At 37.4% G+C, this 26,605-nt stretch overlaps 1 protein-coding gene across 1 annotated transcript in view; it reads left to right on the plus strand.

Moving 5' to 3' along the window:
- The first annotated feature begins 4,095 nt into the window (after nucleotides 1–4,095).
- The window catches only part of LOC123318212 (RNA polymerase II elongation factor Ell), a 63,056-nt gene continuing 40,546 nt past the window's right edge, over nucleotides 4,096–26,605 (plus strand). The window contains exon 1 of the mRNA XM_044904827.1: nucleotides 4,096–4,317. Coding sequence (XP_044760762.1) covers nucleotides 4,186–4,317 — 132 coding nt within the window. The 5' untranslated portion in view covers nucleotides 4,096–4,185. The remainder of the gene's footprint in view (nucleotides 4,318–26,605) is intronic.

Here is a 26,605-nt window from a genome sequence, read left to right on the forward strand (position 1 = left end):
CTTGTTAGGAATGCTGCACAAGTTCGTCGGTCAAATTTCTGGACATTTGTGTACTTATATTATGGCCAGAAGTCAAAGTGAAAGGAGATTATGTTATTCCTGTACGGTTTTTCCCTGAAGATCGTGCTTGAAGAACGAAATGAAGTCATACTTTCATACCTACCTGGAATCCTTCAGGAGCTTAGTTTGTTCTGAATAACTTCTGAGAATATGCCCAATAAATATGGATAAGTGTACCGGTCGACGTATTTGCATATTTCGAAGAACATTTTATTATCTATACCTGCTTTGAAACAGCTGTTAATACTCCGGGTACTTACCAAAGAACCTTACCTTTATGGGGGGATTATTTATGGAGTTGAAGTTAAGTGGTGTTAATCCTCCATCCATAAAGTACCGAGAAATACAACATCTTCAGTTATAAAAATTCACTCACCCAAACTGTAAATAGTCACGGGACAAACACTTCTAATGATTCCTTAAATTCGACATTATTGTACTTAAAATGTGATTCAACTAGACTAAGGTTATTCGTGTATTGAAATAATAACATACAATTATTTTTTTAAGCATACAGAGCGATCCGAATTCATCGGGATTCGGATGGGACTCTTGTTGCACAAAAAAAACTTCGATTTGATCCATTTGCTTAAATCACCTTGAGAATTTCGGGCTGTATACTGTGGTGTATAATAATCTTACTATCTGATAATGACTACTAGACACGAAAATGTATCTATTTTATTCTAGCTTCTCTCTTGTCGTGAATGTGATGCGTTCTTCTGGAAAAATTCCTCTCTGTGATAACGTTTTCTCGTGGAGTTGATATCAGGTGAAGAAGAAGAAGATTGACGATGTCATCTAAGAAAATTTTTTTCGCACTCGAAAGATCACTTTAGGACCGTCAATTGACAATGGGTAAATAAGGTCATATGGAATCGTTGACTAAAAAATTATACCTCTGCCCATAATTCAATTTTTAATTGCGCCCACAGGAAATATAAAAAGTTTAAATAAAATCATTTTTACTTTATTCATTTTCTCCACTAATTTATTTTAATTCTTTTTATATAATATATATTTTTTCTAATTTGAACGTGATATTAACTCCAGATGAGAAAAGATGGATTCTAGTTGATTTGTAGATTGAATATCTCATGAATTTCTTCTTCTACAAATCATCTTATTTTTTCAACCTCATTTTCGTTCGGTACCTATTCGTCTGCATTATTCTACAAAATTATGAGACAATATATATTGGTATACTTGTAAAACCATAAATTTTTTACCTATTGAAGGTAATTTCTGAATAGGTTAAAACTCTTATTTTCTTTAAAAATAATTCGTGGTTATGTTAGAAATTATGGTTTAATCCAATTACATTATAGTCACTCTATTTAATCTCAAGTCATCATAATTCAAACAAAAATCACGTACATATCATCTAAAAACTGAAATACAGTAGATATCATCGAATACATAGATAGATCGATTTCTGGAAAAAAATTTTGAAAATACGGATACTATGAAAATATGGCGGTTAATCAAAGATTGGCAGTATGAAGAATCCGAAGAAACCTCGAATCATATGCACTTCCGGCTTGAATGGAATAAATAATATTTTATTTTAATCAATTATGAATCAATATAAATAAAAGAATATATGAATAATCAGAGATATGAGCGAATAATATAATACTTTTTTTTTCATCTATATTATTTCTGAATGAAATTATAAAATTCTGTTAAATTTTCAAATAATTAGGATTGTTCGAATTTCGATATCCCTATTCATTTCAGCATGAAGTGCCAACATCTTTGTACTTAAAACAGTGCTTAATCATATCTGGATATAGGTGCTTATGCCTTTCATTCTGTATACCTATCATTATTTGAAGAAAGGAACCGTTTCGATGTTGCTTAGAAGAATATGTTTATAAATGTTGAGCAATTTCATGATTAACATACGACATTCATCGATATCGAAACATTTTTCAGTACTTATATCATAAAATTGCTTATCGTCACAATGTTAAAAATCGTCGACTTATGGAGAAAGTATATCAACTCCTTTCATATACTTTATACCTGTTGAAATAATTTTAAAAATTGTAGTTTGTTTCCTTTCAGTTTTCCAGAATGTTCTTTATATAAAAAAGCGTACAAAATGTTGATTAGTGAAAATTCTCCCGTTTTTTGTAAATTACTAGTTGTCATTTATTAGATCGTTATCATATAAATATATTATGAATCATACATTTACACGACTTAATTAAATATAAATCTTTTTTAATTTTTCATTCTTTCACAAGAAAATGACCAAATGAGTGTAAAATTATGTAAGTTTAAATGTTTTTCTGTAAAAAGAATGATGTTGATACATGACTGTAAATTGAAAGTCCTGAATGTGAACCAGGACAAGATATATATTATACATAATTATTATGATGTAATCTTGTTGAAATATTCAATTTGTATATCAGATTGAAAATTCCTATTGTATATACTTAATACATCGCTGTAAAAATTATGATTTCGATTTCAATTAATGCTACACTTTAAAATGAAATGGACCATACTCTGTTTGTTTCATTTCCTTACGTGTGTTCCTAAAAAATACTTTAAAACTGCGTAGTGCGTTGCCCACTCCAGTGGCGCAAAAATTATTATCGGTATGATTAGCATGCGTTGCCTACCATAAATTTCAGTGCGTCTCTGTAATCTGTGTTGCCTGTACAGATGGCGCTGAAATGATCAGAATTATGATTCGGATTTCAATTAGTGCAACGTGTAGCATGTGTTGCCTACTACATATTACAGAGCACCTATGTAATCTGTGTTGCCTACTCAGACGGCGCGGAAATGATCATGATGTTATCAAGAAGGAAGAAATAATACTAAATTTTGAATAAGAAACAGTAGCGTAAAAGAGGGACAAGACAAAAAAATACGATAAAACAATTAATTAATTGATTTGAGGTAATTGAAAACTAGGTATAATTTTCGGTTAACCTCATAAAGAGAGGTACCTACATAATTGATCATTTTGGTGTATGATGCAAATCCATATTATTATTGATAATAATTGTATATTCGTATCCAATAAAGCTAATAAAGCAATAACAACTGATGGTTGTTAGGTAGATAAAGCGCTGTAGCATTGAGTATATAAGCAGTTTTTTTATATATACATAAAACGAGCCAATACAAGGCGAACCATGAGGGCCGAAGGCCCGAGCCACATCTAGACGAACCATGAGGGCCGTAGGCCCGAGCTACATCGGAGACGAACCATGAGGGTCGCAGGCCCGAGCCACATCGGAGACGAACCATGAGGGCCGCAGGCCCGAGCCACGTTCGAGGCGAACCACGAGGGCCGCAGGCCCGAGCCACGGAGCCCGAGAAGGCGAATCTACGGGCTTACTAGTATACACATATATAAAACAATCAACAATGTCGAAAACGAACAGTCAAATAACAATTCACAATTAAGAAGATTGAAAACCAGTGGTCAAATTACTGTCTAGTCGACGTAGTGCTTAGCTTGTACTAGGACATATAATGCCCTAAAATGGAGATATTTAAACTTGACCTGCTTATAGCAATTCTACATTTTAATGACCTTTCGAAGACAAAATATAAGCAAATCGGTGCAATATGTGAAATATTAATTATGTGTTTTCTGTGACCACGAAATAGTACATTAAAAGCTAAGCAGTAAGTTCAAGAAGATCTCTGACTGAGCCCATTCAACAACGAAGAACCCATTAGTCACACAAAAACGCTACCTGCAGAAGAAGATTTGGAGAGAAAGTCTGTGACAAGTAGATTACTTGAACTGAACCTTTGCGCTACTCCTTATTAGTGTTCTGTGCATGCAAATTTGAATTTATTCATTGCTTGCTTGCACGTCGTGTGAACAACTACGTCGGTAGAGCTACTAGCTGAGAAATATTTAATCAAGTTTCTCTGTTATACATCATTTCGCATCGTGTTTCTCGAATAATAGATTTTCGGTCAAAAATCCAATAAAAACTAGTCGTAGTTCTAGTATCCTACTATCATTTGCTGCAGTTGACACATTCGACTCTGTCAATTGTCAGTTGACTCCTAAACGTCAGCTGGTGAGGTGCTAGGTGAATGTGTGTGAGTGAGTGCGAAATAGTGTAATAAAGCTGGACAGAAATGGCGACCCTCTGTCCAGGGATTCAATATGGTTTGTCATCACAAAAAAATTTCTGTGAGACTAAAGAACTGATTTTTGTGAAATTAACGGATTCCTCTTTGCGTGCAATAGAAGAATACGTGAGAAATAGGGTGAGTTATATTAACCTTTCCATTATTAGTAGATCACCATCCAATCTGTTGTAAGTCAGTCAGACAGGTCGCCATATTCAGTAATTTCATTAACCTATTATTTTTAAAAATTCGCTGTAACCATCAAAGAATTGACACGATTTTGGTTTTTTAAATGGTTCAGCATATATTCTAGATTTTATTTTTTTATTGTTTATGGAAAAACGGTCACGCCACGTCAACATATCGTCAAATTTATTTCGACATTCTGGAAAACAAAAAATTGGTAATTTTTCAAGAATAATTAAGTTTAACGCAACTGAATGGAGCGGTTTTTTTTTTTTTAGACAAACTGAAAGTTTTATTCTATATCCTTCTTTGTGGGCGATCAGCTGTTGGTAACAGTCTATTTAAATAATAAATTCTTAATGTAGATATTAGAATTCGAATGGGAGAGGAGTGAGATTACATAAAAATGACTTATTTTCAATGATATTATTTGATTTTTTCGATATATTACTTATATGTTGAAGGAAATTATCTCGGAAATCATAATTCGTTGTGAAAAGCATACGTTATGTGATCTAAAAATCATTTAAAAAAAGCCTTTATAAAATCCTCTTCATAACCGATTTTGGATAATTTTTTTGGGAATTCAATGGGGAATTTCATTTATCATAATTCACCAGAATTGTACCAAAAATTTAGTTAATTTTCAGAATTTCTGATTGCCACCTTAGATACTGCTCTCATCTAATATCTATAAAAAGACTTCTCTTTTTAATAGCAATTGAAATAGTATTCTATATTATATTTCTGAGTATTTTATTCAGGTCATTATTAGGACACCTTTCAAGGTAATACATGACGTTCGGTTAGGCTCACTTTGCATAGCCTCCTATATTACTTGATTTATAATGAAGAAAAATATGAAAACAACGTTTCAGACAATATTTCGCTTTGAAAATTTCAGCAGCAGTTTTGAAATTTGTAGAACAAAGGTAAATTATTCTTCGACACTTTCTGCAACTTTTTACGCAATTAATATCATCAAAGTTCGTTACATAATTGATTCTTGGATAAGTTTTGATGAAAATATTTGGTGTGCGTTCAGTGCCTACGATCTTCAGAATTTTTTTTTCTGCTTTTGAGAGTGATGTGCAAGACATTTCAAGTTTCAAATTCTCTTTTTACTGCTACTCCATTAATCCAAATATTGAGGGCCTATGTTAAATTTATAGTAGTGTCACCGACTCAATATTTTTTATAGGTTTTGTGCTTTATGAGTTTGAATGTTTACAGCTGTGAGGCGATGCATAGAATTCATCCAATTGGTGCTTTATAATTCGAACGATGAAATACCGATATCTGGAAGCGAAGAAATTGCATACGTAGAAGTGTCCAGAATTACGATCTTTTTCAAATTTCATCTTAATCTGTTTTTTTATGTAATTAATTGTTTTCTCGATTGTTTTATAATTCTGAGAGCACCTCACCTGTTGTAATTTCAGTTCTAATATAATCTGAAAGTGCATTCATTCCTGTCATTTCAAATTTGTAACAATCAGATAAATTCCAGACGAAAAAAAAACAGAACTTACTTATTTTTCGTTTTTGGCATTCATTTGAACTCTCGGGAGCTTATCTCAAATCGTATATCGAAGAATAAAGATAGGATTCAATGTGATAAAAAACTCTGAAGAATTAATTTGCTGCTTATAGGTAAATTGCTCGGTATATTGTTATAACGTTTTTCATTTTTAGTTTGATCAATATGTCCCATATAGGTAACGATGTCCGAGAGAAAGATTATCCAATATTGTTTTGAGCGTTATCTAGCTTATTCGGCATATTATTTGAGACTTGAAATATTTGTATTACTCGAATTAACATGATCGATCTTTATGTAACCAAATTATCTAGAACGATACACCGATTGAAAGCATCGTAAGAGGATTCAAGTTATATATCATTCGCTATTTGTATTGTATGTATAAGTTTTCTGATAAGGAAAAAATTGACGAAGTCTGTAAATTTCCTTGATGTTGTTATCTCGTAAGTCGATGTACCCACTCCTAATTTTCTCATGTTTGTTAACGAATCGAACGAAGAGAGAAAAAATATGATTCATGGGAAAAATCACATTGTAACAGTGTGAAATGCCTGCTAAATTGTACTTTCTATGCATTCTTTATTTATTTGTACTCGGGGTTATTCAATGTATTGATTGATTCGGAAGAAGGTACATATGAATGAAAATTCCTGATGTTCTCTCGCCTCTCTCGTGTGGCCGAACATGTATATTCCTGTATGAAAGATTATATTAAAAATTATTGGAATGTTTCAACTTTTATTTCACTGAAAAAATAATAAAGTTTTAATTGAGCTAGACACATGAGGAAAATCGCTGAATATTATCATTTTGACAATTACTATTCGAAATTTGACTACATTGCCGTATAGTATTCAATTTTTCCAACCAATTTTAAATGTGTTGTAGTTTCCATGAAAACGCACTTCTATTTCAGAATTTTTTTATCAAATATCTGTCCTGGTAAAGATTTGTGTTGATAAGAAGTAAATTGTTGGAATTCTGATTGAGGTTTCGCTGTTTTTTCAGTTGACGGATTTCTGTTACTTTTGTTGATATCGACGGTGTTCATAAACGCTTCGAAGAATATTCTCCATTGCTCTCTCAGGTACCTAAGAATCAAAATGTCAAGTGTTGAAGACGAACTGAAAGAACAACTTCTAGCAGATTACGAAACGCCCCAGGCTTCTCGAACGTGATACAGAAAACGTTTACGAACAAATCTTACGGCTCAGGCCTCATTTAACAGAAAGTTCGTTGATAATTTCGCTGAAGCAATTGAAATTGGTCAGTTTAAACTACCTTCCAGGTATTAGGTACTTAGGTCATACCATAAACATTTCAGGGGTTTTGTAGTGAAGGCGCATCCCTTATCAAGTCATGTACCTGGTGGTCTTAAAAGTACTGAAGCGGAATTGCGACTCTCAATTTGAAACACTCCGTAACGTACCTATCTCTTGATTTATTACTCTAGCTTTTCTATAACTCCACGTTTGAGATCCGAGCGAGTTTTGAAGAGTTTTAGATTATGATATTATGACGCGTTTGTTGCCAAAAATAACATTGAACCTTTTGAATTGTTTGCGATACGATAACGTTTCATAATTGGAAGATCCCGATCAACTTATATTGTGTATATCATTATTTAATTCGATTAATGTTAAGAGGGGTTTACACTGTTTAAGAGAGAAAATGAATATCTTACGTCAGAAACCACTAATTTATATGGGGTTTTCATTTTAATTTAGTGCCATCAGTTCGTCATCTCAGAAAGTCACGAATTTTTTTATTCGTCAAACGGAATTTTTTAATTGAAGAACAAATATTCATTTATGTCAATGACTTTCCGAGATGAAATTATGTCTTCTATGAATTTCCACCTGAGAAAATTTCTCGAAAATTATCGCCGTTGGCTACAATTCGAATCCTGGTGAAATTGAAAATAGAAGTTCGTTAAGTGCTGCCATCTTTTCGACTACAGTGGAAACTATTGTGATATTCCTTACTTTTACTTATCGTTCAAGTGTTCTGGCAACACCCGACATTCTGGTAGTCTTTCCTTTCTCCCTTTACGCCTTCACTATTTTGAACAGGTCAATTATTTCGCCAATTTTCATGTATACTGGAAGTATTTGTTATACACCCTCTAGAAGAAGTGGTTTTTTTCATGGCAACCGTTACATTTCGAACCTGACTTAGTGCTTTTGTTTCTGAGGTAAATTTATAATTTTTTTCATTATAGGGATGAAAAAATGTAAAACTTCTCCTCAGAATGTTTGTGATTCTGATTTTTATTTCAGATGATCCACCACCCCACGAAAAAAGCCTGGTTTTCGATAACATTTCAAAAACATCAATCGCTGATGAGAGTTTTATTGACCGCAAATTAGAATTCAATTAGTTGAACAATTTCATTCCTATAGTAATAAAGGGTTCACGAGATAATTCATCTTCAGTAACAAAATCGACATTGGTTGCTTTACGGATGCTACCCCAAATACGAAAATGTGTCACATCTTTGAGCAATAGCCTGAATTTCGTACTGAGTCAGTTGAAAAGTAAAAATTACCACGTGAGAGGTAATATTACGAATATTGAATAATTTTCAGTTATTCCTGAATTTCAGCGTAATTTTGGCATACATCGCTATGAAAATCTTTGCAATATATAAACAATTGAATCGCCGATGTCACCCCGTCGTTATTTCTATCGAAATAAGTCGAAAATCGTCGAAAAATGATTGTGAAAATAAGTGTTATTGACACTAAAGTCAAGTTTTTTTTCTCATTAAAAACAATTAATTGGAAAAAAAGAGACGGAGTGACATCAAGACGTCCTTTAATTTCAATTCAAATAAAAAATTAAGGCTTCACGCGTAAGACATTTAAAACGTAAATTAGGAACTATTGAATGCCCTTCCCCTTAACTCTATGAACTTTCGTTCTGCCAAAAACTGATGATTGACAACGCATTTGAGGTTGAAAGCTCACTATAATAAATTAAATAGAAAAACATTTATTAATCAACATTAAAAAATTAATAAGCTTGTAACAGAAACTATGTGAAGGAAACTAAAAACTTAAAATTACCGAAAGATTAAGGCAATCTTCCTGAAAAAAAAATTCAGCTATTTTTGATAAATTTGCGAATTTGCATAAAAATCGTTCACCAGTCCCAAAGAGACCGACAACACGGAAATAGCGGTAACCCGCCCGGATGACGAACAGAAAACGGACGCTCGGAAATAGACGGGCGTCATTTACGTGTCAACGATGGTTTTGACGCCCTAGTCGCCCCCGCCAAAACGGTTTCCTTGGGGGCGAGTACGAAACGAGGGATGTACAAAAGGGGCTGCCGAAGGGTATTTACGTTCTTCGTTCCAGCGTAGCGTTGGTATTTCCTTAATTATTGTCGCAACCTGGTCTAGCTGGAGGAAGCGCGCACGTACGGAAAATGGATATGGAAATTTGTTCCTTCTTGAAGATTAGTTTATAATTTTCCGCTACGGATTCATTGGGGGGTAATTAGAGTAGTTGTATGTATTTAAAAGAGTGAAGATGAAGCCAGCGGTACGGTCTTGAAGGCTGTGTATTACCTTTTCGGTTTATTATTCGCAGTGTTTCAATCTTCCCAAACATTTCTGTGTTTTATTTCTCAATTTTCGTCGTCAGACGACGGTCCTGTTAATTTTTCGAGCTGTCAAACGAAAAAAATATATTTTCCGCTATTAACTATTGTATATGAGTAGTTTCGAAAAAATTTGAGGGGTGATGCCTTGTCAGGCGTACGTAAACATGTTTACCTTCGCCTACCTAAAGATGCTATTGTGATAGCGAAACACGTGTCGAGATTAAACAACTCCTGTTAGTGAAAATCATTCTTGCCATGCCAATAATCTTCGATTTCGAAATGCCCTTTGAAACGGTCATAGCTGACCATCCTAGTGCAATAAGTTTCGTAAATTGGACATAAAGTCAGTTACTGATGGATCAAAATCAGAAATCGGCATAGGCATTGGCGTATATGGACCTAAACTGAGGATCTATAAAGCCCTGGGAAGTGAAGCCTCTATGTTACAGGCAGACACTGGCTCTTTCTGATGAGCTCAGGAATGTGTTAAAATGAACCTCAAAGGGGCGCATATCTATACCACCACGGACAGCCAGGCCACGCTGAGGTCCCTGGAATCACACTGCCAGAGATCTCTGCTGACATGGAGTGTTGTAATACCATAAAGCAACTGGCCAGAGGCAAGAAAGTGACTTTACTATGTAAACCAGAGCATTGTGGGGTTGAAGGAAACGATAAAGCTGATGAATTTGCAAAAAGGGCATCAAGGTTAACACTTGTTGGACCTGAGCCTTTCTGTGAGCTTGGAAAAAACCAATATAAGGCATATGTCCAACAATGGAAGTTGAACAACAGAATAACCCTCTGGAGAAACACTCCTGGACTTACTCAGTCAAAGAAATTCGTGATGATTTTACCGACCTACACCAGAAAACTGCTAAAGCTGTCACGAGCTGAGCTTCGGGTGATGGTGGGACTGCTGACAGGGCACTGTCGGTACAAATATCATTTGTACCGTATGGGAAAGTCAGCAGATGAGATTTGTAGGCTCTGTGGATCAGAAGCAGAAACAGCTGAACACATGGTATGGAAGTGTCTAGAGCTGGAGGACTTAAGAATCACTCATATCGGGAAACCGGTCCTGGATACTCACAAGGTAACGGCTAAGGCCTCTAAGGATGTTGTCGGTTTTATCAACATCATTGACGACTCCTTGAGTTCCTGTGAATGGGTAGGGTAGGAAACAAAAGATCTACATGGTCGCAGTTCCCGAAAGGCTAATCGAGCCACAACGACCCCGGTTCAAATAATAATAATAATAATAGTGAAAATCATATTATTCCGTTTTTAGTTCAATTATTAATTTTCATCAAGTATCGGCCACTTCAATTCAAATAGTGGTGGAAATTTTTTGGGTAGCCAATGCTTAGATAGAGGCTCCTTAATATAAATTTCATTCCTAGAAACCAAAAAACTGACAGAAATATCATTGAGCTAACATTCGCCCACTAGATAAATTAAGGTTCGACGATAATTCCATTTAGTCATTCAGCGTTAAATCATAGACTATTTTTTCAAAATGAATCGAGATGCCATCTCTAGGGAGCACACTATTTTCTACATCCCCACTTTGTATAAGTATTATTTGACGATTCAGAATCTGGAATAGTAATAAATTGAAAAAGTATTTCTTTTGATGATATGATCATATTTTACAGCAAGCATCGCCCTGTATTAGGGAATGAATACCTCAAAGACTTCCTTTCTCAAAAATCTGTACCTACCCATCAGTTTAAACCTTTAAACGAAGTGAATTGGAGAATGCTCCACCTGGTCTCATTCTCACTTGTCTCTACCGGCAGTTGTAACATCTGTCGAAATGGTGCGGTAGAATTTGGTAGTGTTTGTGCCCAGGAACGTGAGGCGAGGGTTGTTGGGAAAGTTACAGGTTGGGATTTAACATTGGGGTGCCAACAGAACAGAAACACTGACCTGTCTACTATAGGCGGCATGTATACTCTCGTTCTGTTGGATCAACGCGAAGTACTTTTATACCTGCATTTTTACGCACTTTATCCATTTTTTATTTTTGTATTGGCCATATGTATGTAACACTCTCACATCTTACGTGAAGGCTGTATCTCTAAAGAATTCGAAACGCTTACAGAACAATTCTGCTAGTCCTATATACAAGTTGATTCATAAACATTGCAAACAAACTTTCGTTGAATATGTTCGATAACGTCTGATATACAGGATGAGTCTTTGACTCGTACAAATATTTTAACAGTAGATTTTTGAGGTCAAAAGAAACACTTTTTGCTATATCATTTTTTCCGATCCGGCTTTGATGAAAAGCCAGCTGTGCCACCCCTGGAATAACTAGCTAAATCTGTAACACTACACATCTCCGGATCTTTCAAACACAGTTGTTTGTAGCCAAAGTACCCAATTGTTCAAATTTTACAGACACTGTTAAATTTTTGATCAAATTACTCGAAAACGGCGCATTATACGAGAAAATATAAGGAATACTTTTACAAAACGTTCAAATATTCATTAGATAGCGTCCCACTAGGTTTCAAGAGTTAGGTTCTTAGGATTTTTGGCATTTTTATGGTACGTTATGGTCATAATCAAAAAACTGGAAGACGTGGGTGATATCTTGTGTTCGAAAAAGATTCATCAAATAAATGAAAAACTATATTCCGAAATTCAAGTGTTCATCAAAACCGTTTGTGAGATAGAACTAAAAATAACATTTTTTCAGGTTTTTCAGCAGCCTGTATCTATTGAACCGAGCCCATGCGAAAAAAATGGCCTTTGCCATTTTTTCTTAAAAAAGTGTTCTTTCTGACCTCAAGAATCTAGTGTTGAAATATTTGTTCGACTCAAAGACTCGCCCTGTATTGTAGATTTTGGAGCATAGACATAGAGACATGGACTGTGCCTTCCCTTTATATCTATGCATGAAATACGGTCAAAAAAAGTGACAGAGAGAAAAACACGTCGGGAATGCAGTTGTCTTTTTCTAGAATTTTGATTGGTCTACACTCACCTCTATGTCAACAAAAAAGAGAAAGGTAATGTCCCGACGAGCTTTTCTCTCTTTCTAATAAATAGCCAATTTCATGCTGGCATTGCTCAGTCCATGTCTCTATGTCTATGTTTTGGAGTATCAATTCTAAATAGCACTTCCTGATACTCTGTCTTCTCTCTTTTTCAATCACATTCGTAATTTTTGTAATAATAATTAATATCAGTTGTGGCTACGTCGTTATGATCTTAACGACATTTCATGAGTGCCAACCTTACTCCGCCTTAGTTACAAAAATTCAAGAAAATTATTTCATGGCCAACCGAGTGCTGAAATAAAAGTGTTGCAAAATAAGATTGCAGCGCTAGGGTGAGCAGTAATGGCTGTCGTTGTTATTGTGTTCATAACCTCAAAAGTATATCGTTCTTTGAGTGTTTGAGTTTGAATGCGTGTTTTGTTGTTTGAATAGACTAAAAGTGAATATAAGGACATTTTGCTTACGGCCGGTTTCATAATCAAACATAAAGTCCCTTTAATTTCAAAGCTTCCTTTATCCCTACTTATGTCCAGTTTCATAATCGAATTTAACGTCACTTTAAGCTTCTTTTAGTGTCATTTTTACGGCCGGTTTCATAATCAAACCTAAAGTTCCTTTAATTTTAAAGCCTTCTTTAACCCTACTAAAAATGGCAGTAAAGAAAGCCTTAAGCTTAAAGTGACTTTAAATTTAATTATGAAACTGGACGTTAGTAGTGCTTTGAAATTAAAGCGACTTTAGTTTTGATTATGAAACTGATCGTTAGTGTATTTAACCCTTTCCAGCCCGAATTATTATCCGCCTATTGAAAAAAAAAATTTCTTAACAATAACTATGTATAAGAAGTATACTAAATACATTGGTGATAACCCAAATTTTGGTAATGTCATCTACCAATGAACGATAGATCCAAATCATACAGAGCTCATTGTGGAACAGCTTTCTGTTTTAATGAAATGGACACTCTTAAAAGTCTTAACCCAATGATCATCATTGGGCTGGAAAGGGTTGATTAACTGTGTAAATTATCATTCGAATCTAGGCACTACTCCTCGGTGCCCGATCTCTATGGTTACCTTGGCTGCCACCAGAGGGCTTATCGCTTATTTTGCAACGCGTATAGGTTATGAATTTGAAGAACCGTTAAAAAGCTCTCTCGACTGAATGAAAAAGTTTTGTGGATCAAAATCGTGTCCGATTTGTTACTCCTCGTAGCTCGGCGCTGGGACTCCCAAGGTTTCGAAGCAGCAGAGCAAACTACCGAACTTTCTGCTCCTGCATCATCCCTAGGTCCTCTCGGAAACGTACCAAAAAGAACGTTACGTTCACCCGGGGGCAACGACGGATCGACAGGTGCAAACTGCGACGCGAACCCCAAACTAGAACGTCAGCCGTCGGCGAGTTCAACAACTCTTCCGCCGCAGCCTCACCCATCTTCGAACGTCTCTCTGCTGCCGCCGAGCGAGAGCCGACGTCGTCGTGACGATCAGGTGGCTGGATGTCGGGGTCCTTCGGGTCTTCGCGCAACCCGTCGAACATCTGCCATTCTGCCGTTTCTCGCTATTATTATTATTTGTCTCGGGGTCCGGAAAGACCGAGGGGCCATTGTAACGATTTGCGCGAGATAATGGGGCTAGAGGATTTCGGGCCCGAGCTTTGTTTAGCCGAGGTTTCTCGGGGGATGGATGAGACGATGGTATATAGCCAAGTTGTCGTGTGCGCGGGAGATGCATTGGCATCCGTATGGGTTCCGTATCGAAGCCGAAGGATTCCAGGTGCTGCTTTACAGCAACGGGGAACCTGTTTAGCTCCCAGATTAATCTTATTTATTTCAGTGAGGCGGTGTCGTCAGGAATCCCCAAGAAACATCGTTGCCAGCCGATCGCACATCAAATCCGTTGATTTGAAGATCAACAATTCGATCCGACTCGAACCAGCCAACCACCATCGCTCGGAGTACCAACAGAAAAACGATTCCATCGAGGAAGAGTAGATGGGGTCTTTTTCGACCTCTTCAGAGCAACACAACTCGCAACTAATTGCAATCGTTCGGTCTTGACGAATTTTTAAGTGGCACAACTTTCGACACTCGTATCTACCGGAAAAATAATCGTAGATCTAAATGTGAAACATATTTTAAAGGGCAACTATTCTGGTAATAAATCTGGTCAAGTTAACTCTCTGAACCTTGGACTCCTATCGAAAAAGACCAAGAAAATCCGAGAACATTGAGATGTTTGACGTTTAACAAACGCAAATTAAACAAATCTACGATCACAGAATAAACTCTCGCCTGACGTTTCTTATAAATACAGTTTTACGTGATTAAAAGACCCGTTTGCACCAAACGCACTAACGTCCGGTTTCATAATCAAATTTAAAGTCACTTTAAGCTTAAAGCTTCCTTTAATGTCATTTTTAGTAGGGTTAAAGGAAGCTTTAAAGTTAAAGCGGCTTTAGGTTTGATTATGAAACCGGCTGTTAGTGATAAGTGTCCCTTAAAGTGAACCCTTAACTTAAATTACGTTGCACCAACTGTAAAGTGACATTTAAATGGCTGAAGCTAGCCTTAAATTTAAACGCTCCTGTAATGACCACTTAGGTATTTAAGGGCGGGATTCTAACCTAAAATGATTTGTTGAACTCATAAACTGGCTGCAGAACTGCTGTGGTTTTTCTAATAACGTCAAGTACCTTTTTTTTGACAATCCATTTCATTATCAATCATAATGCTAATTCAGCAACAAAAAGTTGTCACTCTTTGATATAATAGTTTACTTGACTCTGACTGAAAGGACAATAAAGTTAGGTTAATGAAATGGCAACGATCATCGGCAACCGGCCAACCAATGAAAAGGCTTTATTAGACTAGAATGAAGTTGCACCAAAATAAAAAACTGAAATATCACTAGATATCAAAACTTAAGGGCCCCTTACTTGAGATTCTGTTAAGCCGCAGTCGTACAACTGACAATAAAATTAAGCGTCCATTTACTTTAAACTACGCTTAGTTAAGTACTCATTTTAAGGGGAATTGGTGCAAACGGGCCTTAGACAAAAGTGAGGTCAGCACCAGTTCTAGAAAAAGACAGCTAGCATGCCCGATGTTCAGTGTGTCTCTATATCTATGGTTATAACCCAAGCCCTGAAATAACCAGATTTTAGTGGAGGTTATTATCACAGGATATTGATTGACCGGAAACCATTGCCGACTCTTTGAAAACAACAATTTTAACTTGTTTTTAACGCAGCTGTTGGGGTGCGGTTCCTACGTCTGGATCCAGCTTTAGGTTTCACTAACGCCTTTTACGTTGAGCTACTACACTGTCATGGGAGCATAGAAGATCGGTTAATTTGCTTTCAACTAAACGATTGAAATATTCCAGAATGTAATTATGTATTACCTTTTCCGGTGGTTGGCTGTTGTCCGTCCACTTTCAAAAAGAAATCTTCGCGATCCGTAGACGTCAGCTGGAAGATTTCTTGGAGGACGAATACGAAATTTGTTGTGATAGATGGATGTATAGGTTGACCGTCAGATAAATGGATACCAACAGTGATATTTACATCTTTAGTTGGTAGAGTTTGTGGTTATTTTCATTTCCATTATGAATGGATAGACGATGAAGCTACTGGTATGGTAGATGTGCATCAAAGGCGTACTTGATCCACATAAATCTACAATTATTCAGTTGCGAATACATCGATTTTTGATTTGGAATATTCGAAAAGAATTGTAAGAACTTCGTTATAAGAAGATGGTGTCTAGTTCGAACCTATGAATCTATACGAAAATCGTCGCTATAATAAAGCAAGAGCAACTACTGTCGCGTACAACCTTAATTCGGCTGTTTCAACTGGGTCAATGTATTTTTCAGTTTGCTGCGTCAGCGGTTATTGTTTCGCCAACACGATATGGGCGATACCTGTTGGATTCTTCGTATGTCAAGGTTCCACACGAGTCTCGACCTAGCCGATTATGAATTTGCCAAGTGGACGTCATTTGATTTTTTCCAATTTTCGAAATGCACCTTCGAAACTAACCAAACGTGTGCTACGCGTGCTGACGGTTCGATAGCTGACCAAGGAGTTTGTACGGTCGGTACAGCATGTAGGCATTTCGACTGGACGGTTTTTCCAATTCTTCGCCTCGTGACCTTGCAGATGTGACAGTCCGATATAACTGGTAATCAGGTGGCGGTGACGTACGATGTCCTCGTTTGGTGCAACCAAATCTACGTACAGCGCTAAGCCCGGTGCACACGGACTTGCGCGAGTCGCGCATCATGGCATTACCATGAACTTGCAGTTTTTCACTGTCGCATACGAAAGACATTGATCACCAAGGGTATTTAGCATATCTGCGTAAATCTGCTTACCTCTTAACCCTTTTAGATACAGGTACTTGATGATTGCTCGGTACTCAAATTTTTCGGTGGACATCTCCTTTCTTTTAATTTATTACGTAACTCTGGTTTACTTTTTGGACCTCAAACTTCGCACTGTCACTTCTAATGAAATTTTGTTCGTTGCTATGGTAACGCAATATTTTTTTTATGCATGGAACTGGTCTAGGCTAACTAGATATCAATACATCTTCGTAAAGAATTCAACAAATTCAACTCCTGCCTAACGTTCCTTGCAGTTTCGGGAGCATTTCTATAATTCTCGAGTAATTGCGTCCTTTTCTATATGAAACCAACCTGGAAAATCCTTCGGAAATAAAAAAAAGGCAAAGCCAGAAATCAGCTGATTTAGAGGGTTCGCAAAATGGTCTGTTTGTCCAAACCGCTGCGTCTCGGCAGTCACGATAAACGAAAGTCGAACAATAGGACAGTGCCTAGGTGATCTTTCAAATCTACAGAGGCTTTGTAAACGGTTAAATTGATTTCCCCGTCCTCGCTGCGTGTAAACCTGGCTTAAAAACGCAACCTCGACGAGATCCAGCTGAAGTATCTCGTCAAAAATTGAATCGTAAATGCCGCATAATGGCCGAATCACGGGTTTCGTTCAGGGATTATTATCGGCAGACGGAATCTGGTAAAAGTTGGCGTATTTCGACCGAAAGCCTCGATATACCAACGACCTTCGGTCGGTAATTAAGTAGTATGTCGGCCAGACATTTTTATCGAGTCGCAGGCTCTCGATCCCCGCGATTCCCCAGAAAATTCCTCGGGCGAATTCCGCGAAACATAACCTCAATCGCGAATCGTATAGGAAAAAATCGGAAGTGAAGACCCCTGCACGAACGTGAGAAACCAGGAGATGGATTTGTTGATGTGTCGTTTGAGTTCAATGGTCTAGATGAGATAAGGAGCGCCGATAAAATTACACACTCTATCGCTCTAATTATTTCCGTCATAACATGGTTACAGTTTCGAGGGAATAGGCGATAGCTTGTGGAAGGGAATCCGCAGGGAACTTCCCAAGACAGGAGCACAGCAAGAGAAAAACCAGCGAGATCCTTTGACAGATTCTCCTGTGCTAGCGTAGTCGTCAAATTGAACTATAAAAAATGATTCGATTTGTAATCCAAAAAGTTGGTGCACCATTCTCTGATGGCAACCGCGAAAATCCAGTGCGAACGTCAACGTCAAGTTCCTTAGTTGTCAAACACTGAATTCTCTGGTCTTCGAGAGTTGTCAAATTCTCGGAAGACGTCAAAAATCGATCATTTTCTGGCATTTATCCTCGAAAACGTGGCAAAAACAATCTTATCCATCGAGTTTCAATGATTGAAATGTGTAAACACCTATAAAAAATGATTTGATTTAGAATCTAAAAAGTTGTGCTGCATCTGGTGAAGACCAATGGCCGTCCATTCTCTGATGGCAACCGCGAAAACCTGGTGTGAACGTCAACGTCAAGTTCCTTACTTGTCATGTGAATTCTATGGTCTTCGAGAGTTGTCAAGTTCTCGGAAGACGTCAAAAATCGATATTTGGCAAATGACATCTTCATTTCGATGACATATCATCGAAAAGAAAGATATCCAAATATCAAACTTAGCTCTCGATGTTCCTATAACACCCAATCTGACAGCGGTGTGACCGTTGGTTATCACAGAAATGAAGTTGGGTCATAGACCCGAATCAACGTCCTAATTGATCCCTTCCTTCTGGCCGCATCCGTTGAATTCCGTAGCCACGTGCCTGGTGGGATGACCCCGATGCAAGGAAATCGGCATCGTGCCCCGGCAACCCTTCGTTGGTCGATTTCGGTGCACCTATGCGAGTCCTTGGCCTGGCCCGCGTGCCTACCGGAAATTACGCGTGCCTATGGATTCCGACCTACTTGCCGTCGGTCTCTATTCTTAACGTGACAGTCGCGTAGCCTTGTGCGCCCGGCCATCGAGTCCGCAACAACCGGATCTCTCTATGTTCCGTCAATTTAAATAGATGCGGGGTTGTCACGTGAACGTAATTGTCCGGAACTATGGATAAATATTGTATAATCACCATATATTTGAGACAAAAATCTTTAGAAGCTAGTGTTTCATTATTAGTATACAATGTTTTAGAAAAATATGTCATATTTGACAGATCATAATAGTTAGAACGATTTGGTATCTGAAGAGCTTCATATTATGTATATCATGTATATCAGTCGCTCATGTGTAATTGCTTGATTGAAAAATGAAAATATTGCGATTAAAATTGTCGCCGATTCTGAGAACACCGCTTGAACAGCTCAATGTTCGAGCGTGATGTAACTTATTCGTATTGGTGAGGAAAGTACATTCCTTTCTTTGGGTCAACGCAAGAGAGAGAAAGAGCAACTGCGGGTTTGTGTGTCTTCATATATAGTCGAAACTCATTTCCATTTTTGCTGGCTTAAAATTTTCCTTCATTCATCGACATAAAACAATTTATAAAGGAAATAGGACAATGCTTAATATACCTACTCAAAAGTTCCTGTGAAGAAAATCTTGTCATAGTAAAAAATCTGTGACATTTGAGAAAAAATTTATGTATCTATGATGCTTTTTGGGCTGATTCGATTTTGTATGGATTGTCGAAGTAACAGCACTTCTTATCCCTTCAGGAGAACTTTATCAGTAAGAAATAGGTAGTGTTACTGGATAATTCCTTCCAAACCGAAGATAGAAAGCAACTTTCTTTCTATTTTCAGTGTTTGGAACGTTGTATTGGCAATCCAAATAAATGGAAGGACTGGCAACTTCATTTTTCATTGATTAAGCTGCGATTTACAGTTCTTTTATGTGTGAGAGTGGATGAAGAAGCTTCCAAGTGATGAATGATAAAGATAAAGGACCCCAATTCAGAACCTTGGGGAACCCCTTTTCTGCATTGAATTCTCTGGATAGCTTTGCTTTCTGGTTCATTATAATATCTTCGTTTAAAACCAGGTGGCTACGACGTGTTTTGTATAGTTTGAAGCCGAGTCCAGTGTTTCAAAAAATCCAAAATCAGCAGGATGCCCAAGCTGCATTTAAAAAATAACCAGCATTATCGAGAAACAACGAAGTATCTGAGACCATTTACCTTCAATCTGCCTACCTTGAGGTATTCCACGTGTGAAAATTCAATCGATTAGTCTTATGTTCTCCATAAATGCTTCAATTTCGAACGGAAGAGATGACTTAGTTTCGTGTATTGTCCAGTGGCGCCTCTAACGGTAAGATTGGCGACGCATTCATGTAAGACTGGCCCGAAATGCCAATCCGCATTCTTGGAAATATACGCAAAATTCCTGCTTCGATGGTGACTCAGGAAACAGGATATCTGTTGTACCGGAACTCTCGAGTGACCTCAAGCGATTAAGTCCATTTACGGTCACAGGTGTCTTAAGAGTTGAACACGAGCCGATGCATTTACTGCACGGGTAAAAGAAAATTCACATTTTTCTGTCGGATTGTTGGAAACTGTAGTTTCTGGGAAAGATTGTCCGGAAAAACTTGTATTTTCACAGTTCAATCTTGTCTCAACGAGTATTAAGTAACAATTTAAACTTCTGCATGATAAACGTTAGGTTTCCACCTTTTTTTGACCGATTTGTCTTTGAATTTGATAAGTGTTGCGGCTAAGAACAATACTCGGTACTACCAACCTCTAGCGGTACTCGGTGCTAACCTCACTTTTGTCTAACTGGCGTAGACGGTCGAGGTCGGCGAGATGAAAAATTGTTTGCTTCTATAGTTGCATCTTTGCTCCTCCCATCGATCGAGATTCTCGTTAGTGAGTGCATAAAACATTCATCAACTTTTCTAGATCTTCTAGATCATATTATGTGTATTCTTCCCCAACGATTTATGCGATCGTCAATCAAAGAATCAGATCTGAATTCAGAACAGCAACTTCCAGACAGGAGAAACTACCAAAGTTAACGTAGCGCAACGTTGACTCAATTCACGTTTCACAAAGTTATCCACCGATGAACATCACCTTGCGTAATTATCGCTAGAATTCGAATCGAGCTCTACTTCCTGAACTAGTCCACACCAACAAAAAGAAGAAAACACTGGCGGTAAAGCGGCTTTTGTTCTCCTGTCCAAAATCATAACCAAGGCGGTCACCCATCCAGACACTGAACTCGACCAACGCTGCATGGCCCCAAAAAGAACTTCTTTGATAAGTGGATGTTGACATATTTCGAAGACATCAGAATTGATGAATCCTTGAGTAAATTTGCAAAATTTTCATTTCCAAATGCAACCTTTAAATTATTGTTGAACTTTCAGTTTCGAGCGCGGATGTCTTATCTGTTGGCTTGTGCTCGCGTGGGTGTCTAGAAGAACCTGTTTCGAGTGTTACATATTACCCGATCTCCTCTTGGGTAATTTCACGTGTACGATTAGATAACCACTCGTTGCGGAGATAAAGAACGTTGTTGAAGTTTGACGTTCAACTTTCCAAATTACGAGCCTATTCAAGACTTTCGTCGCTACAGCAAACGTCGGATTCTGCCGGTAGTTTGGGGAAATTCGTGTCGATTCGGCAGCAAAGCTTGAAGAGAATTATGGCTACATTTTAGAAGGAAATTTATACGTGAAAGAAGTGAGCAGTTCTACTGGAAATGAGTTGAGTTGAGCTTTGGGATAACAGCTAGTAAGATGCACGATAGATATTGGAAATTCAAAAAGCCTGTTCTTCTAGATTTGGAGACGCCTTTATCACTGTAATTCATCGAAAACTGGCGAAACTCATCAAAAACAAATGAAATAAATCTGCTACTATTTTCATCAAACACTCAAAAATTATAGCTTGAATTCAATCATATTGATATGAACTATATACACTGCTCAGTAAGAAAATATTCGTTGTAATTCTTCAGCGTATACAAGGAAATAATGCAGTCTGTATGGATCATAGAAAGAATAGGAGAAGATTGTAATTGTCCTAGTAATTTGATCGAAACTGCATTGCAGAGAATTGGGTAATTGACATACATGGTCCGTAGCTTGGTGGTAAGTGCGTCGGTTTAGTAACCCCAAGGTACTGAGTTCGATCCCGGGCTAGAGAAGAAATTTTCTAGTCGATACTGGTACGGGCCATCGTTCACTGCTGGGTTAAAATTAACAGTGTTGTGCCTAAGGTGGCGTAAGGACACAGTAACAAAGCCTACACAGAACATAACTGGTTCTTCGAACTCGTACAAGCTCAAAAAGCTTGTGAGGGGTACTTCGGTACCTATGGAGAATCAGGATAATTATAATGAAGTCTTACACATCGAATGTGTGTGTATGAGTACATTATCTTGTATGTACTTGTCTGTTTCATCCATTCTTCCTTTATTCCCCATTCGTAATCTTTCGTGTTGCTTTCTGTGACAACTCAGCTGATAATACTATCTCGAAAGGCGCTGATAATTGTGGTTATGGAATTTGAAGAAAAAGTCATGGGAAATAGTACGCTGTTGAAGAATTGGTGGACTTTTCGACTAAGTTGTTAGATAGCCCACGAAATATCATAGAAAATTGTCGATGTTGAATAGGGGATAGCCATCAAGATCTCTCACCTCTTCTACTACTGAAATATGATTCGACATCCTAATATTAAGGGCGTACATAAGTAGCACCACCCATAATTTGCTCCTTATCCGTTTCCCTGGATTCTGAAATGAAGAAATCCATAAATTTAAAATGGAATATCAACGACAATGGGTTTTTCTTGCGTTATTATACTACTCGTTCGTAACAATTGCATAATAGTTGTAGCAAGTCTGTGGGAAGCTTGGTTTAACGCTTGATTTATTTATTTTTTTCACGTCACTGGAAAATAGAGAATTACTCTGGAATTATGTCGCTAATAATTGAATTGTCCCGTATTATGAACGGTTATTTCTCGTTAGTTTTTTCGTCGATCAAACTGAGACGAAGTCGAACTCTAAAACAGAACATGTTTATAATGTATAATGTCTCAGATTGAGAGACCTTGTCTAAAAACTTATTTATACGCTTAGATACTGGAAAAAATTATTAATTATCAATTTCAATTTGTTTCCTTATAAGCACAGATGCTTCCTAAACCTTGAGATGCAACAAAAAGAAAAATGTTGCTTTTTAAATGATTGAAACAATTTTTAATTTACTAGCACAGTCGTAGACAGCAATGTGTACGAAAAATTTTGAATGACTCCATATTATCGTGTTGAAAAGGCTTGTTATCGATGAGGAACTTTCCCAATCGCTTTATCCGACACACACACTGACCTAGTAGGTCAAGAACGCAGTTGGAGCTTTGTTCTTGTCTGTGCTGAAAGATTTTGTTACATTCGTTAAGACGGTTACGCATCGTTTGCCCTAATACTGCGTCACCTGAACGCTTTAATCCGATTCGATGTTTGCAATCGTGAATCTTCGAGACGGATCATGCGTGAATTTGTTCAGAGATGCCAGTGATGCAAGGAACAAATACTGGAAATGGTAGGGGATGAACCAACATCAAGTTTAAGATCACTTGTAGGTGTTGTGGAAGTTATCCACTGCAATGTCTTGAAGACATCAAGTGAAGAAAAATACTTGCCAATATCAGAGTATACGAACATAACAAGGCCATTGTATAACTTTGAACATAAACTTTGCAAATTTGACTTCTTGTTCCTGTTCCTGCGGCATCGTGTTTCGCTCGGAAAATAGTGGACATTTTCCGGGAAACTTGCAACACGACAGTTTCCCATGAAAAGCTGATCAATTCGAAGTGCTCGAGCTAGACGAATCGTGGTTGTAGACATCGTATTAATCAGTTCCGTAGAAAACGTGTTCATTATCGGCATAATTCACTACGCCTCTGTTTACATTCGGAATGAAGCAATCAAAGGATTCTTGGAAAAAAGGTACACGGCGGGAAACTCCCCGATTATCGGAAAGCGATTCTACGGGTTTTCTCGACGCTCGCCGCTTCCAAAAGGTATTTCCCAGACGGTGAAGGTTACTCTAACAACAAACCGTATTCGACTCGCGTTCTTCAAGGCCCTCCAATAAAGATGCTGCATTTCGAATTAATCGAATCGTCGTTGTAACGTTATAAAGTGATCATTTTTCATCGTGTACTTGTCACATAAATAAAAACACCAGTTATATTCAGAATATCCGTCTATATTCAGCATTTTCGAACTTGTGGGCCAGGAGACCCCGGGACCAAAAAAGAGCTTATCCCGCTCTGTGATTCGAGGTTATGTCACATGTCGTCGCACTCTGTGATTGATGCCAACCTGTCATACGTCATATTGACATTAACCGTTAACCTATATACGGTGAAAAGGGAGAATACAGTACTCCTCCAAGTGCCAACCGGGCACATCCTAAATATCCAAATTGGAGGCAACAGTTTCGAAGAATCGCGTTCCATTAATGCGAGCTAGTCGTGAACGAGAGTAGGAAATCCCATAGAAGTTGAATAATCTAAACACAAGACCGGTTTCGGGATCATTGTCCACTCGTCAGTACAGTGTAGCGTTAAATATTCCAAACGGAGGATCGGGTCTTAAACGAAACCGTCGTTTTGAGAAATATTTGCAAATCTCATCGCTATGCGCCACCTGTCCCGCAAAGTCTGAACCAAACCTCACTTTTTCTGCAGACTCGTGCAAAAATTAATGCCTCCTATATTCAACTACTACCTGCAGTCATCGAATGTACAACAATTCGTCAAGCGACTGCAGGAGAATCGAGAGGGTTCGCTCGCTAGACTCCTAACTATTTAACACTACACTGCACTGATGAGTGGACAATGATCCCGAAACCGGTCTACAGTTGCGTTTTGATGTTTCAACTTCTCTGGGATTTCCTACGTTCGTTCATGACTAGCTCGCATTATTGAAACGACAATTCTACGGAAGTGTTGTCTCCAGTTTAGTTAACCTATATCCTGTCCTGCGATCTGACATCGATTGTCAATCTCTTCCGACGTCTACTGTCGGTGGATCAATGATAGTGCTCCTGATGGTTTTGTTTGGTGGAAGAAACCTGCAAATTAATGCATATTTCTAACGTTCACCCTATACAACCGATAGCACTAGTTTCTTTAAGGAAATAATTATAATTGAACAATAAACAGTGTGTTGTACCCGACACAACACACTTCTTTATGCAACAACGCAAGTTGAGAAATCCTTCTAACAAAGGATAATATATTCGATGGACAATTAAGACGGTAATGGCAGTGACATATAAGCGAATAATTTTTTTGTGAATCTGACGTAACACATCGAGAGAGGAGATTGTTATGAAATTGTGGTAGAGGAGTTGGTGAACCTTTCACGCATTCTTCTGAAGGGAAAGTAAATCTCTCAATACGATCGTTTTTACTATAAATTGTTTCCTCGAATGACAAAAGGGACAAATGGGTAAACAAATTATTTTCATTTCGTTTCAGATCTGATAACAGGGATGTTTTTGAAATATCCCGCTTATCCTATAAATTTCGTTACGAAAGAAAAAAACGATGGGTATGAAATCGGTAAACACTCTACTCGTTGAGTATCATTGAGTACTGGAGTTTTAGAGTTCAAGGTCGAATGTATTTACAAATTTTAGAAAAGCAAACACGGTTAATGCGCCTCGAATACATTGTAAATGACATGTATTACTTAAACTCTGTAGGGACGAATGTTGATGTTTGGTGCACGAATGGGAAATTATGATAATTAATAGACAGAGTCTTCTTCGTTACCTGAATAAACATTAATCTATTCGTAGACTCATTGAATAGCTCCAGTATCGGTAAAAGGTTTAAGTGATCTGATATTCTAGAATCTTCGATCATGGAAGGATCGCTTATTTTTCAGTTACTACTAAGGAGTAGGTATCCACAAATTGAGTCGTTAAATGCACCATGAAATTATGTGCTTGAACGTAATGGTTGACTTCTACAGGAACATTTTATGGTTAATTTTCGAATCGGATAAAACTATCAAGTGATTTTTGACGTTTAATACACGTTTGACGTTCCTTATGAATACAAGTCAACTTCAATTTGCCAAAGTGAGGTTGGAACAGACCACAGACAGTGGTAGGTAGTACCTATTTGACTCATAGAGCGGAGGGTAGTATTTCGGCTTGGGTATTTATGAAATTCATTTTATTATGATTTTTTCAGGCAAATTGGGCCCTTGAAGGTCTGTCCTACTAGTATGTAGATGTAGATTTGGTACATACAGTACATCAGAATGTTTTTTATCCTTTGTGTTCTTGAAATTTCATCAGTTATTTTTTCTATTATGTGTAATCGTCCCTGCTTATTTCTCCTCATCTGTAAGACAGGATGGTCTAATAAAATTTTGAAAATTGTTTTAGTCATGAATCGCTTTATTTCTCTCAAATGAAAGTCATTCGAAATTCGTTTTGGGTTGGAGTATCGTCTTTGAAATGACTAGACGAATTTTCATAATGCCAAGATAATTTGCGATAATGATTACGCCAATAAGCGTTTATATTTTTTAGGCGTCAATCTATTTCTTCAGCCGTGCTGGAATAGATGGATTGTTTCCGTTTTCCATTGATCATTCTCATATTTGTCTGAATTATGACGGTTGATGGATATTTAACGACAACGACAGATTATGTTATTTACGTAATGACTGGAGTATGAGGAAATAAAATGCGTCATTTACG

The sequence above is a fragment of the Coccinella septempunctata genome, chromosome 8 (assembly GCF_907165205.1).
Source record: "Coccinella septempunctata chromosome 8, icCocSept1.1, whole genome shotgun sequence".
NCBI lineage: Eukaryota > Metazoa > Arthropoda > Insecta > Coleoptera > Coccinellidae > Coccinella > Coccinella septempunctata.